Source organism: Odontesthes bonariensis, chromosome 19 (genome assembly GCF_027942865.1).
Source record: "Odontesthes bonariensis isolate fOdoBon6 chromosome 19, fOdoBon6.hap1, whole genome shotgun sequence".
Taxonomy (NCBI): Eukaryota; Metazoa; Chordata; class Actinopteri; order Atheriniformes; family Atherinopsidae; genus Odontesthes; species Odontesthes bonariensis.
In genome coordinates, this window is record NC_134524.1 from 32,941,811 (window position 1) to 32,963,851 (window position 22,041).

General features: G+C 45.7%; 1 protein-coding gene across 1 annotated transcript in view; it reads left to right on the top strand.

The window, feature by feature from the left end:
• The window catches only part of LOC142368768 (peroxisomal acyl-coenzyme A oxidase 3-like), a 70,959-nt gene that overhangs the window by 39,131 nt on the left and 9,787 nt on the right, over positions 1–22,041 (top strand). Inside the window, exons 8-12 of the mRNA XM_075450942.1 lie at positions 13,679–13,818; positions 13,884–13,990; positions 14,082–14,204; positions 20,048–20,161; positions 20,937–21,052. Coding sequence (XP_075307057.1) covers positions 13,679–13,818; positions 13,884–13,990; positions 14,082–14,204; positions 20,048–20,161; positions 20,937–21,052 — 600 coding nt within the window. The remainder of the gene's footprint in view (positions 1–13,678; positions 13,819–13,883; positions 13,991–14,081; positions 14,205–20,047; positions 20,162–20,936; positions 21,053–22,041) is intronic.

Here is a 22,041-nt window from a genome sequence, read left to right on the forward strand (position 1 = left end):
TGGGTATAATGCAACACACCAATAGGGCAACCATTATGAATATTGACAACATAGCTAATCCCGCCTTCACTGCCATCGCTCCCCACTCTCCCAAAATCCCATCCAGACCAGTCCACCACCCTTCACTACCACCAGCATTACTCTTCAGCTCCTCTTTCAGCTCCCTGATCTTCTTCATGGCCGTTGTAAACGTACCATCAGCTGCAGTGTTCCCGGGTATAAATGTACAACATTTTTCCCCAACCATCTGGCAAACGCCACCTTTCTCCGCCAATATCCAATCCAAAGCCTGTCTGTTCTGCCAAGCCATCCTACTCGTCTCATGTAGTTGTTCTCCATAGGGTGCAAACCCTTCACTCGTGTAGTTAAGAATTCTCTGTTGGTTGTAGTATATGTAATTAATCCACTCCACATTTTTGTTAATCGTGATCCACGGCAAAATAGACTCAAACCCAGCTGCAACCTCACTGCGTGCTTTGAACTCGAAAGGAATCCCTCTCGGCTGCCCTATTGCATCCAAGTAAACGTGCTTATCCATGATGTAGTCACCACTAGATCTTTTAATTCTCCCGTTTTCCACATCCAACCCCAGTAACTCGTTTACCTTGTCGTACACTAACACAACCGAAGTCTTCATCCTCACAAGTGCACACAGGCCTATCCACCTGTTGGGTAACACGTTTAACAAAACGTCCTCTCCGCACATCCAATAACTATCCGCTATTGGGTGTGTCTGATCCCCAAACAGGTAGAGAGTCGGAATTGTCATTTCTATATCCTCACATTTTTGATCCAAAGGAACTGGATTTTCATACCACACAGGTTTCCTGATAAATATCGGTTTCATATTTGCGTGTGGAAACCAAGATAAAACCCATGTGACGTTGCATCTAACGGTAGTGTTACCTACGTGAGTTCCACTGTCATTAGTAAATCCACCACTCGTAAAGCATTCAAACTCACCATCGTAATCTACCCTATAATCAGTCGGAGGCCCATCCTGTGTTGTACTAAGATTAAATTCAGCACAGGACGACTCCAATTTGTGGCCCCTACCTTTTTCGAAAAAGTCCTGTAATTTATTTGCCCCAAACATCAATCTGCACTTAATCCCACACATAGGAAGTTCAAACAATAACCATTTATCCTTCTGAGGTGTAAACCTACCTTCTCTGCATTCCCGTTGCTGGACCACTGCACAGTCCCTGAAGGTGTGTGGCTCTGGAACAACAACAGGCAATGCCCCCGGAGCGTCTGCGCATATGAGGCACTCTGTCGCCGTTAGTTCTCTTGTAGTGTACCATGCCCATCTATACCACATATTCTGTGCTGCCTTCCCCCACAAACCATCTTCCACACTTACACTGTTTTCCTGTCTCTTCCTGTGCATGTACCCTCCGTATGTTCTTGGATTAACATGATTCTTCCGTCCTGTAGTGCTAATGGTATCAAGTCCCCCTAGATTTTCCCGTGAAATCTTTCTATTCTTACCACCATAGTGAACAACTCCTCTCTGGCCGGAGGACACCCTGCTCTTCCCAGATTGTCCCTTCGTTGTAGCGTCCGGAGGCGGTGATTTGGTCGTCTCCTCCACCGGACCCATGATCCACACTTCCTCACCATCCTTTATTCCAACATACTTAAATTCAAGCTTAACATCTGCCTTTTCATGAGTAGCTCTGGTGTGTAATGCTGGCAAAGTTTGTGGCGTGGCATGGCCTGAGTGGGTGTGTGTTGTTGCATCATACTCATCCGACCCAGGCTGGCTACTTCCCCTGCTCGGTGTCTTCCTCACTGGACCCCTTCCCGCCTCTCTTGGATGCGGGATCCCGTCCCACACCTCCAGGCCTTGCTCTCCGGAGCCCATGCCGTCGGCCCACACCCACACCTGGATGCTCATCAGTGTCAGAAATCTTAACATCTTCCTTTCGTTCATTCTCCCCCTCGGACTGAACTCCGTCTGTGCCTTTAACCCGAACCTTAGTGCAGTGATTCAAATGGTACCATGTGTTGCTACCTTCCACTTGAACTGCTGTTGGCGTTGCTCGCACCACTGCGTACGGTCCTTCTCGTCTTGGCTCGTGCCACTTCCTTCGGAATACTTTGATGTACACCTGGTCGCCCGGCACCACTGGTCTCTCAACCGGCTGTTCGAGACTCACGCCTCTGGACTTCTCCCGTAGATAGATTGTTCTGTGGATTGCAGTCAGCTGCCTCATGTAAGCTTTCAACTCTGTTTGCAGCTGCTCAAGTGGGGGCCCTTTAAATGGCCCTCTCAACTGCGGTGCCGGCATGGGTCGACCCGTTAGCATTTCATGCGGTGTTAGGTGCGTGACTCTATGAGTCTGCATACGATAGCTCATTAGTGCAAGCGGCAAAGCATCTACCCAGTTTAGTTTAGTTGAAGCACAGATTTTATTCAATTTCACTTTCAAAGTTCCATTGATTCTCTCCACCATCCCTTGACTTTGTGGGTGATAAACGGCCCCACAGCGCTGCTTGATTCGCAGCTGCTGCAGAATGCCTTTCGCAACCTTCTGAACAAATGCTGAGCCGTTATCTGAGCTAATCTCTGCCGGAATGCCAAACCGAGGAATCACCTCTCTTACCAAAAACTTCACGACCGTCTCTGCTCCCAAATCCTTGGATGGAGTTGCTTCGACCCACCGGCTGAACCGATCAATCACCACTAGCATGTACCTTTTCCCTTGTACTGTTTTAATCATGTCCACATAGTCTATGACCAATGACTTAAAGGGTCCTTCTGGCACCGGAATGTGTCCCACTGGTGTCTTCACACCCTTTCGCACATTGTTCTGTGCACAGATTTCACATTGACCCAACACTTCATCAACCATTGCATGCATGTATGGTGACCAATAACCTTGTTGTTTTACCTTTTTCACTACCTCTGCCCTGGCACAGTGATCCACACTGTGAACATCAGAGATCAGCATTGTCAGCAGAGCCACTGGTGCCACCAGGAGACCATCCTGTGATCTCCACAATCCCTTTTCGTTCTTCGTGGCGCCTCTCCGCGTCCAGACATTGTGCTCCCCCACCCCTGCTTCCTGTTGCATTAGAATGATGTCCTCTGGCGTAACAACTGGCTCCAGTGACACCATTGGTGCCAAAACAGCCACCTGGCATCCTGATGCTACTTTCGCTGCTTCATCAGCCGCGTTATTACCTTTACTGACCATTTCGTTACCTTTCCGATGTGCTTGGCACTTTATCACTGCCAGTTTCGAGGGGAGCATCATGGCTGCAATCAGCTCCCTCACTTGGACCTCGTGCCGCACTGGACTCCCGTCTGCCCTTCTGAATCCTCTCTGCTTCCAAACTGCTCCAAACAAATAGCAAATACCATGAGCATATGCAGAATCTGTGTACACATTTGCAACCTTACCCTTCGCCAGTTGACATGCTTCCGTTAATGCCCTCAGTTCAGCCAACTGTGCCGAACATGGCTGTTCACACTTCTCAGCCTTCACCGTCACAAAGTCTCCGCCCTCCTGCTTCACAACTGCAAAACCTGCATGATTACCCAAATGATCTCTGTAACATGAACCATCCACAAAGTATGTGACATCAGCCCGCCCAAGCGGAGTTGCTTCTAAATCAGGTCTCAATTTGGTATATCTCATAGTTTCTGCTACACACTCATGGGGTTCTCCTTCAAACTCGAGTGGAATGACATCCGTCGGATTCAATGTAGTACACTTCTGTATTCTCACATCCGGATATGTCAACAGATGCATAAACTGCAAACACCTTGCCTGAGTCACAACATACTTTCCCTGATTTATTAGTTCTGAGATGTTATGGTGTGTCATGATGTTGACTGGATACCCCATTGTTATTGTGGATGCTTTCTCATAAGCATACTGCACTGCGGCCAACCCTTGATAACACGGTGGCCAGCCTTGTACAACATTATCCAATTTTGTACTGTAATACGCAATGGCTTGTTTTCTTCGACCACTACACGTTTCCTGCTTCAGCACTGCAGAAGCGTACATGTTGTGTCTGTTCGAGACATATAAGAAAAATGGCTTCTCATAGTCTGGTATTGCCAGTGTTGGTGCTTTTTGCAAATCCTGTTTCAAACTTTCGAAGGCTAACTTAGCCTCGCTGGTCCACTCCAGTGGTGCTTTCAACCTTTGGTCTTTGGATTGTTTCATGATCCCTCTCAAGGGAGCGCATTTAATTGCATAATCTTCTATCCAATCTGCACTGAAACCTGTCATCCCCAAAAAGATCATCATTTCCTCGATTGTTTTTGGACATGGTGCTTTACTTACTCCCTCCAAGTGTGTTGGGGAAATAGCAATCGTTCCCTGCGAGATTACCCTCCCCAGATAATCTACTTTAGGTTGACAATACTGCAGTTTTGATTTAGAAACTTTGTACCCTCCCTCTGCCAGCCTCTCAAGGATCTTCATAGAGTCCTGATGACACGCCTCAAGTGTTGGTGCGCACAGCAAGAGATCATCGACATAGCGTAGTAGGGTACCGTTCAATGCGAGGCCCTCTAGGTCCTGTCCAAGGAGCTGGTTAAACACATGAGGGCTGTGTTTAAACCCTTGAGGAAGTCTGGTGTAAGTGTACTTCTTACCTCTGTATGTGAATGCGAACAAATACTGGGATTCCTCAGCTAGAGGAACGCTGAAAAATGCAGAACATAAATCGATTACTGTGAAAAATTTTGCGTCAGGAGGCACGTTGGTGAGGAGTGTGTATGGATTTGGCACCTCTGCTGGCCAATCTTCCACAATCGCGTTTATCATGCGCAAGTCATGTGCTAACCTGTATTTAGATTTGTCTGCCTTCAGTACTGGAAATATTGGAGTATTACACACACTGACTGTCTCAACCAACACTCCTTTTCCTACAAAACCTTCTACTGTCCCACTTACCCCCTCCTCTGCTTCTGGCTTGAGTGGATACTGAGGACGATTAGGAAGTTTGACATTAGGTCTTAACTCTACTTTCACTGGGTTAGCAGATTTCACCAAACCAACATCGGCCTCATTCTTAGACCACACTTGGTTTGGGACATGAGCTATCATTTCTTTCAACAGATCACTCTCAACCCCTTCTGTCTCACTTTGCTTTGCTGTCTGGACTGATTGGTTCACCAATGCCATAACAGCCTGCGGTTTCGCCAATGCTGCTACGCTGCATAGGATTTTAATCATCGTGGCATCCTGTGATTGGAAAATTAACGGATTCTCTGTTCGCTCCCACTTTACTCCTAACGCTGTTTTCATCATGGGCCCCACATCCTTTGCTTTGAAATTCTCATTCACCAACAAAGTAACATGTGGAGCAGATTCTGGCACATTGTACCATTTTGAAATAAATGCATTTGATTCCACATTCATGGCTGCCCCTTGTTTTCCAATGATAATGTATTGAGTTGTCAAATTTATCTCGGAGTTTTCCGTTTGTTTGTCCCATGGCTCTTCGAACTCTCCACTTTTTGAAACATCATAATACATTGTACAATGATAATCAAGCGTGGGTTTCCTTGCTTTAGGGCACTGGGCTTGAATGTATTTTTCCCATTTGTTCCAAGCCCCTGTTACTGGCTCAGAAATGTCTCCCAACCAATAGATTCTTGCTGTGCCTGCCTGTGTCGACTCTGGAAACTCCAGACCTCTTTTATCCAAGATTATGCCTTGCGGTGAACACCAAATCTTAATTTTTAGTTTGCATAGGGCATCCCTCCCCAACAAGTTAAGGGGAGTCTGATGTGATACCCCGATTGGCATCCTGATTTCATTTTCCCCTGTGGAGATACGCACGGGAGCGGTCATTTGTACTAGCTGCTTAATTCCCGAGAATCCTATTGTCTCAATAAATTTATTTGACATGGGGAGGTGTGTGGCATAATGTTGACTTACACAAGTGTAGGTGGCTCCAGTGTCCACCAACATTGTAGTTGGCTCATCCTCGATTAGAACCTGCAGCATCGGTTCTTCATCAGCTCCCACCATTACGACTGGAAACTGACCCTCCCCTCTAGGACTCTGTGGGCACCCCTAATAACCAAAGTTTGGACTCACCCATGGGCCTGCCGGGCCACTTGATCCACCCCGCGGGGACTGGCCGCGGTCCTGCCGCACATTCTGGTTTCCTGGTGCTCGCGGACATCTGTCAGCAAAGTGTCCCAACTCGCCGCAGGCCCAACATGCCCCCGAGGATTTTCGTCTTACGGCTGTGCCTCTCCTGTACCCTCGGTAAGGTCGAGGCTGGCTTTGTCCTCCTGCACGTGGTGTGTATGGTGGTTGCGTGTAGGCCTGAGGTGTGACGGGTTGAAAGGGTGCAGAGGGTGCAGAGGGTGTAGAGGGTGCAAAGGGTGGAGGTACCTGTTCAGTGGTCCCCGGTGTCATCAGGGCCTGGCCTCCCACCTTTGGTCCTTCCAGCTGCATCTGTGTGAGTTTCCTCTGCAAGTTCTTATCCTGCTCCTTCCGTTTCCGTTCACTTTGCCTGTATTTGTCAATAGCATGCACAACATTATCCCGGAATGCCGCATGTGTCATTGATTTCAACTCTACCACATCCTCCAGCCTCGCTCGAACTGGGTCGGGCATGGCTTCTAGGATAGAGTCTCTGAACACAGAGTTGAGCACTGTGTTAGGTTCAATGTCTTGTTCCAGTTCTTGTTTCCATCTTTCCAACTGGCGTGCAACGTACGCCGCTGGATTATCTGTATCCAACAGTGTGTCGCTCTTTAACGCTTTTGGATCCGTTTTCGTAGGATACTCAGCTCGCAGAGCTCCCCACAATGCAGGTCGATGTGCATCGAACCCAATTCCATCTGCTCGATGGCCCACCATCCAGCCATTCATACTGTTTCTCAAAATGCCCTCCATGGTAGTAGTTCCAAAACACCTTGCCCACACTGCCTTGATGTCTCCCACAGCCAACAGTTTGCCCACAGTTTCTTGTTCAAAAGCTCTTATCCATTTGCTTGCACCTGTGTGAATGTCCGGCAGTCTGGCAACCAGCCCCGCTAGGTCGAGCATCTGCCACGGCACATACTGTCCCTGCATCCCATTCACCAAAATCGGAAAATTACCCGCAGTATATTTCTGTGGTGCATGAATACCTGGTCGGTATCTTAAATTAAACTCTCTGTCCCTGCCGTTTCCCTGCTGGCCGGGTGGATTCTGTTCCTGAACCTGCTCTTCTGCTTGGTTTATCTCTTGCTGTAAATCAACCATGGAATGAGTATGCTCTATCCAATATGAATCTTCTGCCAGTTTCCCCTCATATTCTGCATAACAGTCTAAAACCTGTGGTGTCTTCCTGGCCGTACTACAATGTTTGGGAGGCCTTTCATGTAACATGGATTTTTCTTGTGACGTCCTTTCCTGTAGTATAGACTTTTCTACTATGGGAGTGGTGGTACGATCTAGGTGTAGTGCTTTTTGGTGATCTGGGGCCTGTGCCGTTGCTGAAGCTGAGGCTGTTGGACTCTTAACCTCTACAACAGATAGTGGTTTCGGATAACCTGAGGCCTGGGCTGATGTTGAAGCGGTTGGACTGCTGTGTTCAGTACAAGATGAACATTGATCACATGATGGTTTTTGATCTGACGCTGCCTGATATTGTGGGGGGTTTCCCCTTGCAACCTGATCTGAACCACCGACAGCGCCTGGCTCAGGGGCTCCCTGACTGCTTGAAGCCGCTGTCTGTGGTTCAGGGCGTACATAAGGTACTTCCTGATTTTTCATTTCAAAATCTCCTTTTATGTTCATCACCCCTGACAGTGTTGGATATAGTCCTGCAGACTCATACTGCTTGACCTTCTCCACTACCGGCTGTTCCCCCCTCAGTATGGCTACACCTTCCTTCAAATTCCTTCTGTAACGACGACCTTCAGTTTCAAAGAAGTGCAAAATTTCTAATTCAAGCTCCCTCTTTTTCTGTCTCTTTTTGCTTTTGTTTTTTGATTTGTGGTCGTTGATTCTTTGTTCCATAACTTCACAGACAGCTACGTCGAAAGTGCCATCCTTTGGCCAGGGTGGGAACATATTTTTGGTTCTTTTTTCCCATTTTTGAGATAACTTTTGAATGTCTTTGTAACGTCCTGGATGCCTAGCGCTAACGATTATTGTTGGTGTTACATCCATCGTCTCACCTAGTTAGTTCCTTAGAACCGGGAATACTAATTATTATTATCCCTTTCTCCCCCCCCCTTTTTTCAAACAACTTTTGAAGATCAATTTAAATTAACTAATTATTCAACTCTGATGCTCATTTAATGCTCGGCTCAATTTAGCTTAGATGCAGCTAATTATTGGATATTATCAATGCTACTGTTAAGCTAATTTAGCTTGTTGCTATTTTGATTCCTAGTTTGTAGTTAAGTTCTTATTAGCTTACTGTTAATGCTATTGTTTGCTATCCAATGTCAATTGATGTTGGCTTCCTAGCCGTTGTTAATGAATGCTAACTTATTGCCAATTAAGATTTAAACCAATATTTGCCTTATTGCTATTGCTAATCAATGCTAATTGTATTTCTGATCAATGCGAATTATGGCTAACGAAATGCTAACCAATGCTAACCAATGCTAACCAATGCTAACAAATGCTAGCGATGCTAACCAATGCTTCTTATTGCTAATCACGCTAGCTTCCTTGTTGACCAATGCTAATCGAATGCTAATTATGCTATTTAATGCTAGTTATTGCTAATCAGTGCTATTGAATGCTAATTTATGCTAGACAATGCTAGTTATTGCTAATCAATGCTATTGATTGCTAACCAATGCTAATAAATGTTAATTTATGCTAGACAATGCTAGTTATTGCTAATCAGTGCTATTGAATGCTAGTTTATGCTAGACAATGCTAGTTATTGCTAATCAATGCTATTGAATGCTAGTTTATGCTAGACAATGCTAGTTATTGCTAATCAATGCTATAGATTGCTGATCAATGCTAATCAATGCTAATTTATTGCTAATCAAAAGCTCTGTTAGTGCTTACTCTGTTTAAAGTGACTCAGGCCTGGCGCCGCCCCAACCCTTGCTCACACCCGGATGTTTCTGATCCAATCCACCCACAATGTCTCTCCACCAATCCCAGATGATACAATGCACGTCACAGCTACGTCAATTTCGATCAATGAAATCTGAACACACCTCTAAATCTAACTCCAGTGAAACACGTCTACGACAGTAACTTCTAACCAATGAAATATGAACACACCTCTAAGCCTGCCTCCAATGAACCACGTGAATTTCTAACAAATCAAATATGAACACACCATTACATCTACTTCCTAGACTGTTATTAGCTCCTCCCAAGCATAACAATTGAACCAGACATAACAATTGAACCACACCCAAACTCAAAATGGCGTTTGTCACACTTTGTAACAAGTTAAGAAAGAGGAAGAAATACAATTTAACACGCTGTAGACAGGGAAAATACAAATCAAAAGATACAGAAACAATGCATAAGCGAAAAACTTTCTTTATCAGGACTGTCACATTCAACTTGACTAGAGACAGAACCTCTCCTCTAGAATTGCGAAACCCTCATTACTCGACTGATAACAACTCCGCAATTAGCACATTACCTAAAGAAAACTAATAATTATTACAGTTCAACCATAAAGTGCCCCTGGAAGACACAAGGAAAGAAAATGTGATCACACACGAACATTTGCAGCAGCAGAGAACTCTCAAGGACAGAGCACCAGCCTCGTGAACGCGCAGCACCCTCTGTCCCCCTGAAAGCCAAAACACATTCACTCGCCTGTTAAGAATAGAACTTTAGAAACTTAACACCAATCACAGCAGTACTCAATAATTCAATAATAACAAGATGCACTCAACGAAAATACAGAATCTTAAAGAAATAAACACTCAGCGTTTAAAACTCACAGCACATTACTGCAACAACTCCTTATCTCCCCAAGTTATTAATGTGGCAACTATAACAATTAAGCAACTTATAACAATGAAGCAAATTATGACAATGAAGCAAATCTGAGTTTAACTTAAAATACTACGACTACTCAAAAGTCAAGGGATGATATGAGTCAGAAACTTTTTTCTTTTCTTCTCTTTCTTGATTCACACAAACATCAGATTTCACACACACATTGACAGACAACAGAGACCGGTCCCACGCACTCACACCAAGTCGGTCGATCAAAGTTTTGTCAGTCACCGTTCAAATCTTCACATTTTTAAATTATCAATTTCTTTCATTTAGACTTTTAATTTTTCAGTAGATGTTGGTGTCGGCAATATATGGAATACAAAATGTGTTTTCCCTACAAGCCTTGTGGTATGGTTTCTTGACCAAAGCAACAGATGCTGACGTGTACTTTACCAGCTTCGCTGTGACCTCTCAATAATAATCTCCTGTGGCCAATTTCATAAACGAATTTGAATTTTCTTCTCAAAATGTCTTTATACTGAGGTCTCGGATAACTCCAAAGAGTTCGAGGCAGATATATAAAATGATATAAACATATATACTTAAAATGTGCTCCTCATAGAACTGGATTTTTTCATTTCAGAGTTTTTTTTGAAAGCCTGATTGATTCAATCGTTGAACTTTAATGTTCGCCAGTCAATCAATTATCAGTATTCGTTTTACTCCTTGACTAGTGAAAATAATTTTCACGTATGTTTAATGCGTCTAGTGTACCCCGTACTCCCGTCAGTGTTCCTCCCCCCATGCATTGAAGGATGGCTGATAGAATGCAAGAGGTACTATTGGTGGTCGCTCAACGACCTACCCGCTTCTTTACAGCTATTAATTAATCCAGTTTGAATTCATCCGATTCACAATTGGCCGGAGCGCAGCGACTATAGTCCTTCTTAATTACCAACAAAAAAATACAACCACACAAGCCAGACCAACTGACCACAGCTGTCTGCTTTACAACTCACATCAGCTGCTGTTTACCCAATTTTATCCCAATTAAAACACTTGGCTCCCCTTGGCCCACAATTTCAACAATTTCAACAGCCCCCCTGCGCAGAGGTAACAATGAGATGCTCACCGAATATACTCGTCCTTCTCCCGTGTTCTTTTAAATTTGTGGAGCTGTCGGAGGCCCGTCACCTGTACACCAGCAACAGACACCGCCGCTTTCAGAAAAAAAAGGAAAAAATATGTCGTACCTGCAGGCTTAACGACTGATCTCGGCTGTCGGCGCACAGAGGACGCGTCCCGTCGGGCTCCAGCTGCCAAAATCTCACGCACTCGGGGTCACCATTATGTTGTGGAGAAAATAGGGCCGAGTACACCGTCGGTTAGCAGTCCATTGGGGAATTTATTGAACAAACCGTCACAGCAAAACGTGCATTCAGAATGTACAAAATGTCCACCGTCTTCATTTTGTGACACCTCTTTTATACCGTTTTATCATAACAAGTGTACGTGGCCCTCTCTGGAGGCGCCTAGCTTTCGCAGTTTATCATAAACACGCTCATTCTAACTATCAACAATATTCATATGAACCAGTCAACAAGGCCCAGGATGTAACTAGGCCAGAAGTCATGAACATGTCATGACATCCTTCTCCCACAACCTTTCCTTGGCTAACCTGATACTAATGCTAACGCTGCACACGGAGACTTCATAGCCACCATGGCAAATTATGTTCATAATATTATAGTCTACACATAACAAATATTTTACACACATTTCACACACAGACAATATTTCAGATGATTTCTATGGATCGTATATTTGCTTATCATTACAAAACATGAATGTGCAAGGCTATTGAGTAGCCTACTGATAAAAATAAAACGTTAGACAATTTACCTTGATAACTGTCTATATACTCCTCCACAAAGAACTTGTACCCTTTCCTCAGCCTGGACTGTGGTGTTGGTGAGTGTGACTCCACGATCCTGTGTATATCCTCAAAAGTTATCCTTGGAAGAACCACCAGCGAAGTTGCGAAGAAACGCTGCATTTTTGTTTGTGTATAAGTAGCGCTAAATGAGTTTCGCCGGGAAAGCGGTTTACCAGGGGTCCGTTTCACAAAGCAGGTTCAACAAACTCTGAGTCTAATCCTGAACTCTGAGTTGCTCTACTCTGAGATAGAAAACCCTGAGTTTTCTGTTCTAGAAACGCTTATTTGAGTGAGTTTAATCAACTCTGAGTAGGTTCACCTTGAGTTTTGCATGTGCGCCACAACTTTAAAAAGCCAGCATCAATGGAGCCCCAATTCACCAACCTCGAATTGGAAATCTTAATGCGCTCATACGGCGAGTTTCAATACGTTTTTAGAAATAAGTGCAACACCGCTGCAGCAGCAAAAGTGTAAGTGTAAATGTAGTCCTTTGCAATCACAATAATATTACAGGGAAACTGCTTGAATGGTAGCCCATTCATTTATTTCATTTAGGTGCAATCCCGAGGGGGAGAAGCGCACTTGGCAGCAGTTTAAGATGAAATATAAAAACATTGTTCTAACAGGTGAGACCTCGGCATGGAGGTACCTCATTCTGATCATGTTTTACACTGTAAAGTAAATAGGCAAGGCAAGGCATCTATTTATATAGCGCATTTCATACTACAGGCAACTCAATGTGCTATATTTAAATATTAAGAGGCTATTTCACTGTGCAGTTATTTTATTCCCAACATGATGCTGTTTTCACACATAAATGTCTTCTCATCTATATCATGTTCTGTTAAATAATTAAGCCCGTCCGCGGCGCCATCTTGAGCGGCATCCTACTCACAGCATAGAGACTGAGTCCAGGGAACTGGTGGACTGCTTTGTGGCATGCCGTGGGAAAATTCCCATCCCCTTGAACATGAACAAGACAAAGGAGATTGTTTCGTGTTTTAGAAGTAGTAGAAATAAGACAAACACTGTTTCCCTACTAGGAGAAGAGGTAGTGGTAGTGGAAAACTACAAGTTCACTTTATTCACCATAGACTAGACAGGAAAGGCAATCCCGAGGCAGAACATGATCATGCAAAGAGGAGCCAAACATAATGAACAACATTGGAAATCTTCTACATGACATAGTGATGAAACAGGTTCGTTTTGTCAGACGTTTCTGTAGATTAATTGCAACGATGAGCAGTATAGGAGCTCATTCCTGCCTACAGCAAAACTCTGAGTGAGGCCTTCTAACTTTTGTTTTGCTTGCTTGATTTTTTTTATACTGCATCAATGTCATTTCCATTTCGGGATTAATACAGGATCACTCAGTTCTTCAGTTCATTTCAAATAGTCCAGTGGCAACATGCGTGCATCTTTACACGCCAACTTTCACCAGTGCATGATTGCTCGAGCAGATATGAAGTCCTACATAGCTAGTGTTGACACAAAGCTTCAAAGGAACGCTGGATGATGGACCTCTACTTTTCCACCTTCAAGGAATATCTCAGCTTAGAGAATGAGTTTAGTTTAAAATGGACTATTTCAAGCAAAAAGTTTCTGACCGTCAAAGGACACTCTGTTGCACCTCCACTGACCAAACACACACTTTCTGGGCTTACTCTCCCAGTCAGTACTGAGTTCCTGCCACGGGCAATAAAGTATGCAAAAGGTGGCCATAAGCATGTTGTTGGGGGCTCAACTTTTTTCTAGATGTAAATAGGGGGCCTTCATGGAAAAAAAGGTTATGCATGGAATGATAATATATTGTTTGGAATGTGCGCTCTTCCAGCAATGGCGTCTGATCCCATACCTGGCAGCTGCATATGCTCTGGAACACTTCACCAAATCCACCTTCATGAACTTCCTTGAGTTCCAGATCGGACAGATGATGAAGGACAGCAGTGACAGACAAGTAAGTGAACACGACCCGTGTGTACGTTCACAGATGTTATCCTTTACAAACTGTGGTATTATTTTTCTTGTGTCTGTTATAGGCAGATCCATGCCATTGGCTGTTCAAGCAAACCGCTTGGCTCTTGGACTGCTCAGAGAGGGATCCAGGAGTGCAGGGAGGCATGTGGTGGACATGGATACCTAGCCAGTCAGTCTCAAACATAGATATTCACAGCACACACATGCACATTACTCCCTCAGAGACCAGTTATGTTATAGAAAGATGAAATGTGTTTCAGTGAACCGGCTGGGTGATCTACGTGATGACAATGACCCAAACTGCACATATGAAGGAGACAACAACGTGCTGCTGCAACAGACCAGCAACTACCTGCTGGGCTGGCTCCACACTAAACTGCATGGTCAGTTCTATGTACACTCAAGTAATATCACTTGGATTTGTCGTTGTTAGTCGTTTGTTTTTTGTTTTTTTTTACATGTTAATATATTTAAATTATGCCTTTACACTGTTTAGAGATTATAGTATTAAGAGAGAGGGGAGGGAGAAGAAATGCAATAAAGATTGGATCTGAACTTTATTGGTTCAAAGTTGGCATGATAACTCCTAAAACCACAGACCCCCATATTAACAGTATGTGCACATTAATTGTACATGCTTACTGGTAAAGTCAGGGCAAACCTTTTTTTGTACTGGCAGTGTAGGAAGGTTCATCATGTTTTTCTTATGGTGGTGATAAATGGGTTCTAGACCATTTATGTCTAGACCACAATATCTACCACCAGAATTTAGTTTAGTTTATGTACCAGGGCCTGATGATTTCAGTCTGGCTGCTTAGGACATAGCTAACTGTTATAAGAGAGCTGTCAATCAAATTGGAGAGCAGCCAGTGTTTGTACTGAGGGACTTGAACAGGTGTGACATCACCACATCCGACGTAGAAAGTACCATTCCACGTCCCTAGAGCCAGTTTGCAACGCCAGGGATTGGTACGACCAGGCCCCCGCTTTTGTCTGCCGCACAGCTTACACTGCACCCCACCTCAAATTTTTCCCAACAAGTGGTGGGCCCATGAGGAGGTGGCTTCCTGACTCTTCTTCGGGCTGAGCCCAACCGAGCCCCAGGAGCCAAGGCTCGGCCGCCAGGCGCTTGCCAATGAGCTTCCCCCTGCGTGCCCCAGTTTCTCTCTTCTGGGCGGGGACTCTACCAGGAGCTAACAATCATGGGGATACTCAAACCCTTCCACCACGTTAAGATGGCGATTCTACGGTGGGGTTGACAGATGTATTGACCTCATATATGTTCTTTTGTGAGGAAATTGTTACTCGAATTAAACAAAAGAACTATCCACCCAAACAACAAGAAATGGGTTACATGAAAATCTTCCTGATTCAAAATAAAAAAAGCTTTTTTACAAGGAGACAAGTTTGGGTGAGGGTGCTGGAGAATGAGTTTAGAAGGATGGCGAAACTGGCAAAAATTAACTACAGAAACAAGGTGGAGCAGAAAATCTGGAAATGCAAGAGCAGCATGGCAAGAGCTAAACATCATGATGGATAGAGTTCCTAAACCTGCAATGGTACACTGCCCAGATCCCATTTACTTTGAGGAACAGTACATCAACCAAGTAGACATGCTCAACTCCAGTCTCTCGCAACCAATCCGTCACCATCAATCAACAGCTGGTGACCTCCATCCTGCACCATGTCAACCCACACAAGGCCTCAGGCCCTGATGAGCTCAGAATCAGGGGGCTCAAAGACTGCTCCACCCAGCTAGATGGGTATCCACCAGACTGTTTCAGCACCTTCTGGACTCTCAGTGTGTTCCTAAGCAATGGAAGGAATCCAGCATTATCCAAATTTTTAAATGCTTTTAAATCCACTAAATTGGTTTTAAACATGGGCTTCCCGCAAGGTCGTATTTTATCTGCCATTCTTTTCTAAGTTTATACCAACAATCCATATATCCATATGTTCCTTGAATGGAGCTGAATCGTATAAGGTAGGCAATGCTCATTTTTGCTTACTTAGATTTTTTTTGCTACAATTGCTACACATGCAAAACCATTTTCCATTAACTCCTCCAAGGGGTTTAGCCTTATTGGGTAAAACATTGCACATAAAACTAAGGAAGAAAACAAAAAGTTATGTAAGCGGAATTTTGATATTTGATATTGCTGTATGATGAAGTTATGCATGTTCAAAAATCTAGCTAGCTAGCTTTCGAAATAGAAAATGGAGCATATCTCTAATTTGGTAATATATATCAACATGAAATCTTTTGAAAAACCAAAAACACCATCCTGATTACCCTGGTACCCAATTGGGCAAAATTCAACAACTAGGCATGGCTGTAAAATTTAGATGTTTATATTGTAAAAACAGAACAGATTTGTATAAAATTGGAATACCTTGTTAATACATTGTCATGAGGCTATTCATAAATGTTGGTAATGATTGAACAAAGTGGGCGTGGCTTATAAACAAAAAATCACTTGTTTATTGCTGAAGCCGTCAGAACAGATTCCTTTAATCATGACAAACATTTATTGTCCGCTCCTTAATTCTTCAATTTCAATCCATCCATCCATCATCTTCCGCTGGTCCGGGGATCGGGTCGCGGGGGCAGCAGCTTGAGCAAAGAGACCCAGACGTCCCTGTCCCCGGCCACTTCCTCCAGCTCTTCTGGGGGGACCCCGAGTCGTTCCCAGGCCAGCCGAGAAACATAGTCTCTCCAACGTGTCCTGGATCTTCCCCGGGGCCTCCTCCCAGTGGGACGGGCCCGGAACACCTCACCGGGGAGGCGTCCAGGAGACATTCTCACTAGATGCCCGAGCCACCTCATCTGACTCCCTCGATGCGGAGGAGCAGCGGTTCTACTCCGAGCCCCTCCCAGATGACCGAGCTTCTCACCCTATCTCTAAGGGAGAGCCCAGACACCCTGCGGAGGAAACTCATTTCGGCCGCTAGTATTCGCGATCTCGTTCTTTCGGTCACTACCCACAGCTCGTGACCATAGGTGAGGATAGGAACATAGATTGACCGGTAAATCGAGAGCTTCGCCTTCTGGCTCAGCTCCTTCTTCACCACGACGGGCCGGTGCAGAGCCCGCATCACTGCAGACGCCGCACCGATCCGTCTGTCAATCTCCTGCTCCATTCGTCCCTCACTCGTGAACAAGACCCCGAGATACTTGAACTCCTCCACTTGGGGAAGGATCTCATTCCCGACCCGGAGAGAGCATTCCACCCTTTTCCGGCCGAGGACCATGGTCTCAGATTTGGAGGTGCTGATTCTCATCCCAGCCGCTTCACACTCGGCTGCAAACCGCTCCAGTGAGAGCTGAAGGTCATGGCCTGAGGACGCCAACAGAACCAAATCGTCCGCAAAAAGCAGAGACCCGATTCTGAGGTCGCCAAACCGGACCCCCTCAACGCCCTGGCTGCGCCTAGAAATTCTGTCCATAAAAATTATGAACAGAATCGGTGACAAAGGGCAGCCCTGACGGAGTCCAACTCACAGGAAATATGTCCGACTTACTGCCGGCAATGCGGACCAAACTCTGACACCGGTCATACAGAGACCGAACAGCCCGTATCAAGGAGTCCGACACTCCATACTCCCGGAGCACCCCCCACAAGAGTCCCCGAGGGACACGGTCGAACGCCTTCTCCAAGTCCACAAAACACATGTAGACCGGTTGGGCAAACTCCCATGCTCCCTCCAGGATCCTGCGGAGGGTATAGAGCTGGTTCACTGTTCCACGGCCAGGACGAAAACCACACTGCACCTCCTGAATCCGAGATTCGACTATTCGGCGGATCCTCCTCTCCAGTACCCCCGAAAAGACCTTACCAGGGAGGCTGAGGAGTGTGATCCCCCTATAGTTGGAACACACCCTCCGGTCCCCCTTTTTAAAGAGGGGGACCACCACCCCGATCTGCCAGTCCAGAGGCACTGCCCCCGATGTCCACGCGATGCTGCAGAGGCGTGTCAACCAAGACAGCCCTACAACATCCAGAGCCTTGAGGAACTCAGGACGGACCTCATCCACCCCCGGGGCCTTGCCACCGAGGAGTTTTTTGACCACCTCAGCGACCTCAGCCCCAGAGATGGGAGGTCCCACGTCCGAGCTCCCCAACTCTGCTTCCTCATCGGAAGGCGTGTCGGTAGGATTGAGGAGGCCCTCGAAGTATTCCCCCCACCGACTCACGACATCCCTAGTTGAGGTCAGCAGAGCCCCGCCCCCACCATACACGGTGTTGACGGTGCACCGCTTTCCCCCCCTGAGCCGCCGGATGGTGGACCAGAATCTCCTCGAGGCCGTCCGGAAGTCATTCTCCATGGCCTCCCCGAACTCCTCCCAAGCCCGAGTTTTTGCCTCAGCAACCGCCGAGGCCGCGTTCCGCTTGGCCTGTCGGTACCCATCAGCTGCTTCCAGAGTCCCACTGGCCAAAAAGGCCCGATAGGACTCCTTCTTTAGCTTGACGGTTTCCCTCACCACTGGTGTTCACCAGCGGGTTCGGGGATTGCCGCCACGACAGGCACCGACCACCTTACGGCCACAGCTCCGGTCGGCCGCCTCAACAATGGAGGCACGGAACATGCCACCTCCCCCGGGACATGGTTGAAGCTCTGCCGGAGGTGGGAGTTGAAACTCCTCCTTACAGGGGATTCCGCCAGTCATTCCAAACAGACCCTCACAATACGTTTGGGCCTGCCAGGTCTGACCGGCTTCCTCCCCCACCAGCGGAGCCAACTCACCACCAGGTGGTGATCAGTTGACAGCTCCGCCCTTCTCTTCGCCCGAGTGTCCAGGACATACGGCCGCAAGTCCGACGATACGACTACAAAGTCGATCATCGAGCTGCGGCCTAGGGTGTCCTGGTGCCAAGTGCACATATGGACACCCTTATGCCTGAACATGGTGTTCGTTATGGACAGTCCGTGACGAGCACAGAAGTCCAACAACAAAACACCACTCTGATTCAGATCGGGGGGGCGTTCCTCCCAATCACGCCCCTCCAGGTCTCACTGTCATTGCCCACGTGAGCATTGAAGTCCCCCAGCAGGACGAGGGAGTCTCCCGGAGGAGCACTCACCAGTGCCTCCTCCAGGGACTCCAAAAAGGGTGGGTACTCTGAACTGCCGTTCGGTGCATAGGCACAAACAACAGTCAGGACCCGTCCCCCCACCCTAAGGCGGAGGGAGGCTACCCTCTCGTCTAACGGGGTGAACCCCAATGTACAGGCGCACAGCCGGGGGGCAATAAGTATGCCCACACCTGCTCTACGCCTCTCACCGCGGGCAACTCCAGAGTGGAAGAGAGTCCAACCCCTCTCGAGGAGGCTGGTTCCGGAGCCCAAGCCATGCGTCGAGGTGAGTCCGACTATATCTAGCCGGAACCGCTCAGCCTCGCGCACCAGCTCAGGCTCCTTCCCCAGCAGAGAGGTGACGTTCCACGTCCCAAGAGCCAGCTTCAGTAGCCGAGGATCAGACTGCCAAGGTCCCCGCCTTCGGCTGCCGCCTCGCTCACACTGCACCCGACCCCCATGGCCCCTCCCACGGGTGGTGAGCCCGTAGGAAGGGGGACCCGTGTCGTTTCTTCGGGCTGTGCCCGACCAAGCCCCACGGGCACAGACCCGGCCACCAGGCGCTCGCCGGCAGGCCCCACCCCTGTGCCTGGCTCCAGGGGGAGGCCCCGGTGACCCGCGTCCGGGCAAGGGAACACGGTGTCCAAACATAGTGTTCATCATAGGGGTTTTGTGAGCTGTTCTTTGTCTGGTTCCTCATCTAGGATCTGTTTCTTCAATTCTTTTCCAAAGTATACTAATTTGGCAAACGACTATGTCTCCCCATGTGATTATTCAATTCTATGAAAATGTCCGATACGTTCTCTAGCTAGTCCTTGTTAAGTGTTTAAATTTAGCTTCAGATCAGACAATGGGCCCACCCACAGCAGTATTTTATACAGTGCACATTTTAGGCTGAATACTTTTTATTCAATGAAATGGTCACCTGTGGCCCACAACAAAAGATTGACAGCATTCCAGACAATCACTTTCAACTGCAATTTTTTTCCCTATGCAGGAAATGCATTTATCTATTTTGATATAGAGAATTTTATCCTGCATCTTCAACATATATTGTATGCAGGATTCAAGAATCCATCGTCTGGGTTAACAGCTTTATTGATCGAGAATGCAACTGATTCTCTAAAGCTTCAGTGTATGTTCTGTTTCAGATGGAGTCCGGATTGAATCTCCCCTTCACACTGTGGATTTTCTGGATGATTTCAAGAGGATTCTGGAAAGCAGATTTACAGCAACAACATTGGAAGAGTGTATGGACTCAAAAGGTATTAAAGTATTTCAGCTTTAAAAGAAACTAGATTTGATCTATTCTAAATGTCTAAATGCTCTTTCCAAACTTTAGAGTTAGCAGAGTTTTTGAACCTGTGCTGACTCTACATCTGCACCTTTAGCCACGTCGTACAACAAGACAAAGAATCTTTTAACCTAACTTCTACTTCTAAGTTAGGCTCTGTAGAAGTTCCTGCTTTGACTACCAAAGCGCTGGCTACAGCACCGAAAATACGCAGTGGCAGTGTAAAAACCAGAGCCAGGGAAGTGTTGAGTCTGCCTAAATCAAGAGAGAGAACTAAGAAAAAAAGAATGCAATGTGGATGTGATGCTGTAACAGCACTGGAAGAACATAAGCTCTGTGTTCATTTCATTTGATTGCTGTATAATATTTGAAATCGTGTTTGTGAGTGTTGCACAGTGCGCCACACAGAGCGGCATTCACTATCACCAGTATTTCTACTGTTAATAATGTTCATAAACAACATTGTCAGGGGTTTTGATAAAAAAAGAAGACATATATTCCTAAACCACCCCTGACTCTGCCTGCTCAGCCTATCAATGGAGACCAGTGATGGTGTAGATCCACCTTTGACACTAAAACTGTATCCAGTTCTTTGATATGTGGACTCATTCAAACTGTGTACCAATTTTCCTTAGAAACAACAGAAACACAGATTCTACTGGCTGTATTTCTTTTCTTTCCGTTAATCAAAATATGCTGAACATGATCCACTCTTGGCTGCTTCTGTGGTCCCTCTCTGCTTGCAGTGCCTCTGGCAGCCTATAGGTGGCTGGTGTGTTTCCTGTTAGAAGAGAGTTACAAAAGGCTGGAACAAGAGAGAGCCTTGGGCAAGAAGGATTTTGAGGCCCGTAACAACAGTCAGGTAAGCAAACCTACACAGCTGTTAAGATATACCTACACATGCCTTTTTATATACACGCTGATATGTTCAAGCTTAAACCAAAACTCTTGCTCATTACTGGCACTCAGGAACTGCCACTTGCTATTGCTCGTACCATAAATAGCCGCTTCCAGAGTTTTGATTCTCTGAGTGATTTTTAGGGTAAATAAATGTAAGGACACATTTTCACAAAACATAGGCAGTTTATCTAAAGCAAAGCGATTTAAAAATAATATTTGGATAACTGGAGAAAGTTCAATTTATGCAAATGATCATTTTCGTTCTTTTTTTTTTTAAATGAAAATAGATAACAATAATAATATCTACTGCAAAAGAAGAGTAAGTCATAAATCCAAACTTAGATGGTAGGGATTTTTTATTATTAATGTCAATATTAAGTCAGATGTTTTAGGTAAAAAACCAATGAAAGCTGAGCAGACAGATTGTGGTTCAGTGGTGTCCGTGGAAGGAGATGATAGATCAGCCAGAGAAATGTGCTCTGATAGCAGGTTTTTCCAAATTGATCAATTTACATTGTTCCTTGATTTCCAGCTCATGAAGATGGTTTTCTTGGCGACAGTTAGGGCTGTGAGGAGATGTTTATTCTTACTTGTATCATGACTACATTCTGATGAATCACCCAGCCAGCAGAGTGATGGAGATAATGGGATGAGGCAGCCCGAGAAACCAGATAAAGTTCCGGAGACTTTTTTCCAAAAATCTTAAATGTGTGTGCAGTTCCACATGGTGTGAATGTGTCAGGGGGGTTTGTGAGCAGTATGGGCAAATCTCTGATGAAAAACCCATTTTGGCCATTCTTTGTCCTGTGTAATGAATTCTATGGAGAGTTTTACATTGAATGGTTTGTATGTTCATGAAATAAATATTTTTACAGATTTGAGTCCAAAATTCAGTGTCAGTAGCAATAGAGAGGTCTTTCCCATGTTATAAACGGGAGATAAATTGTTTTG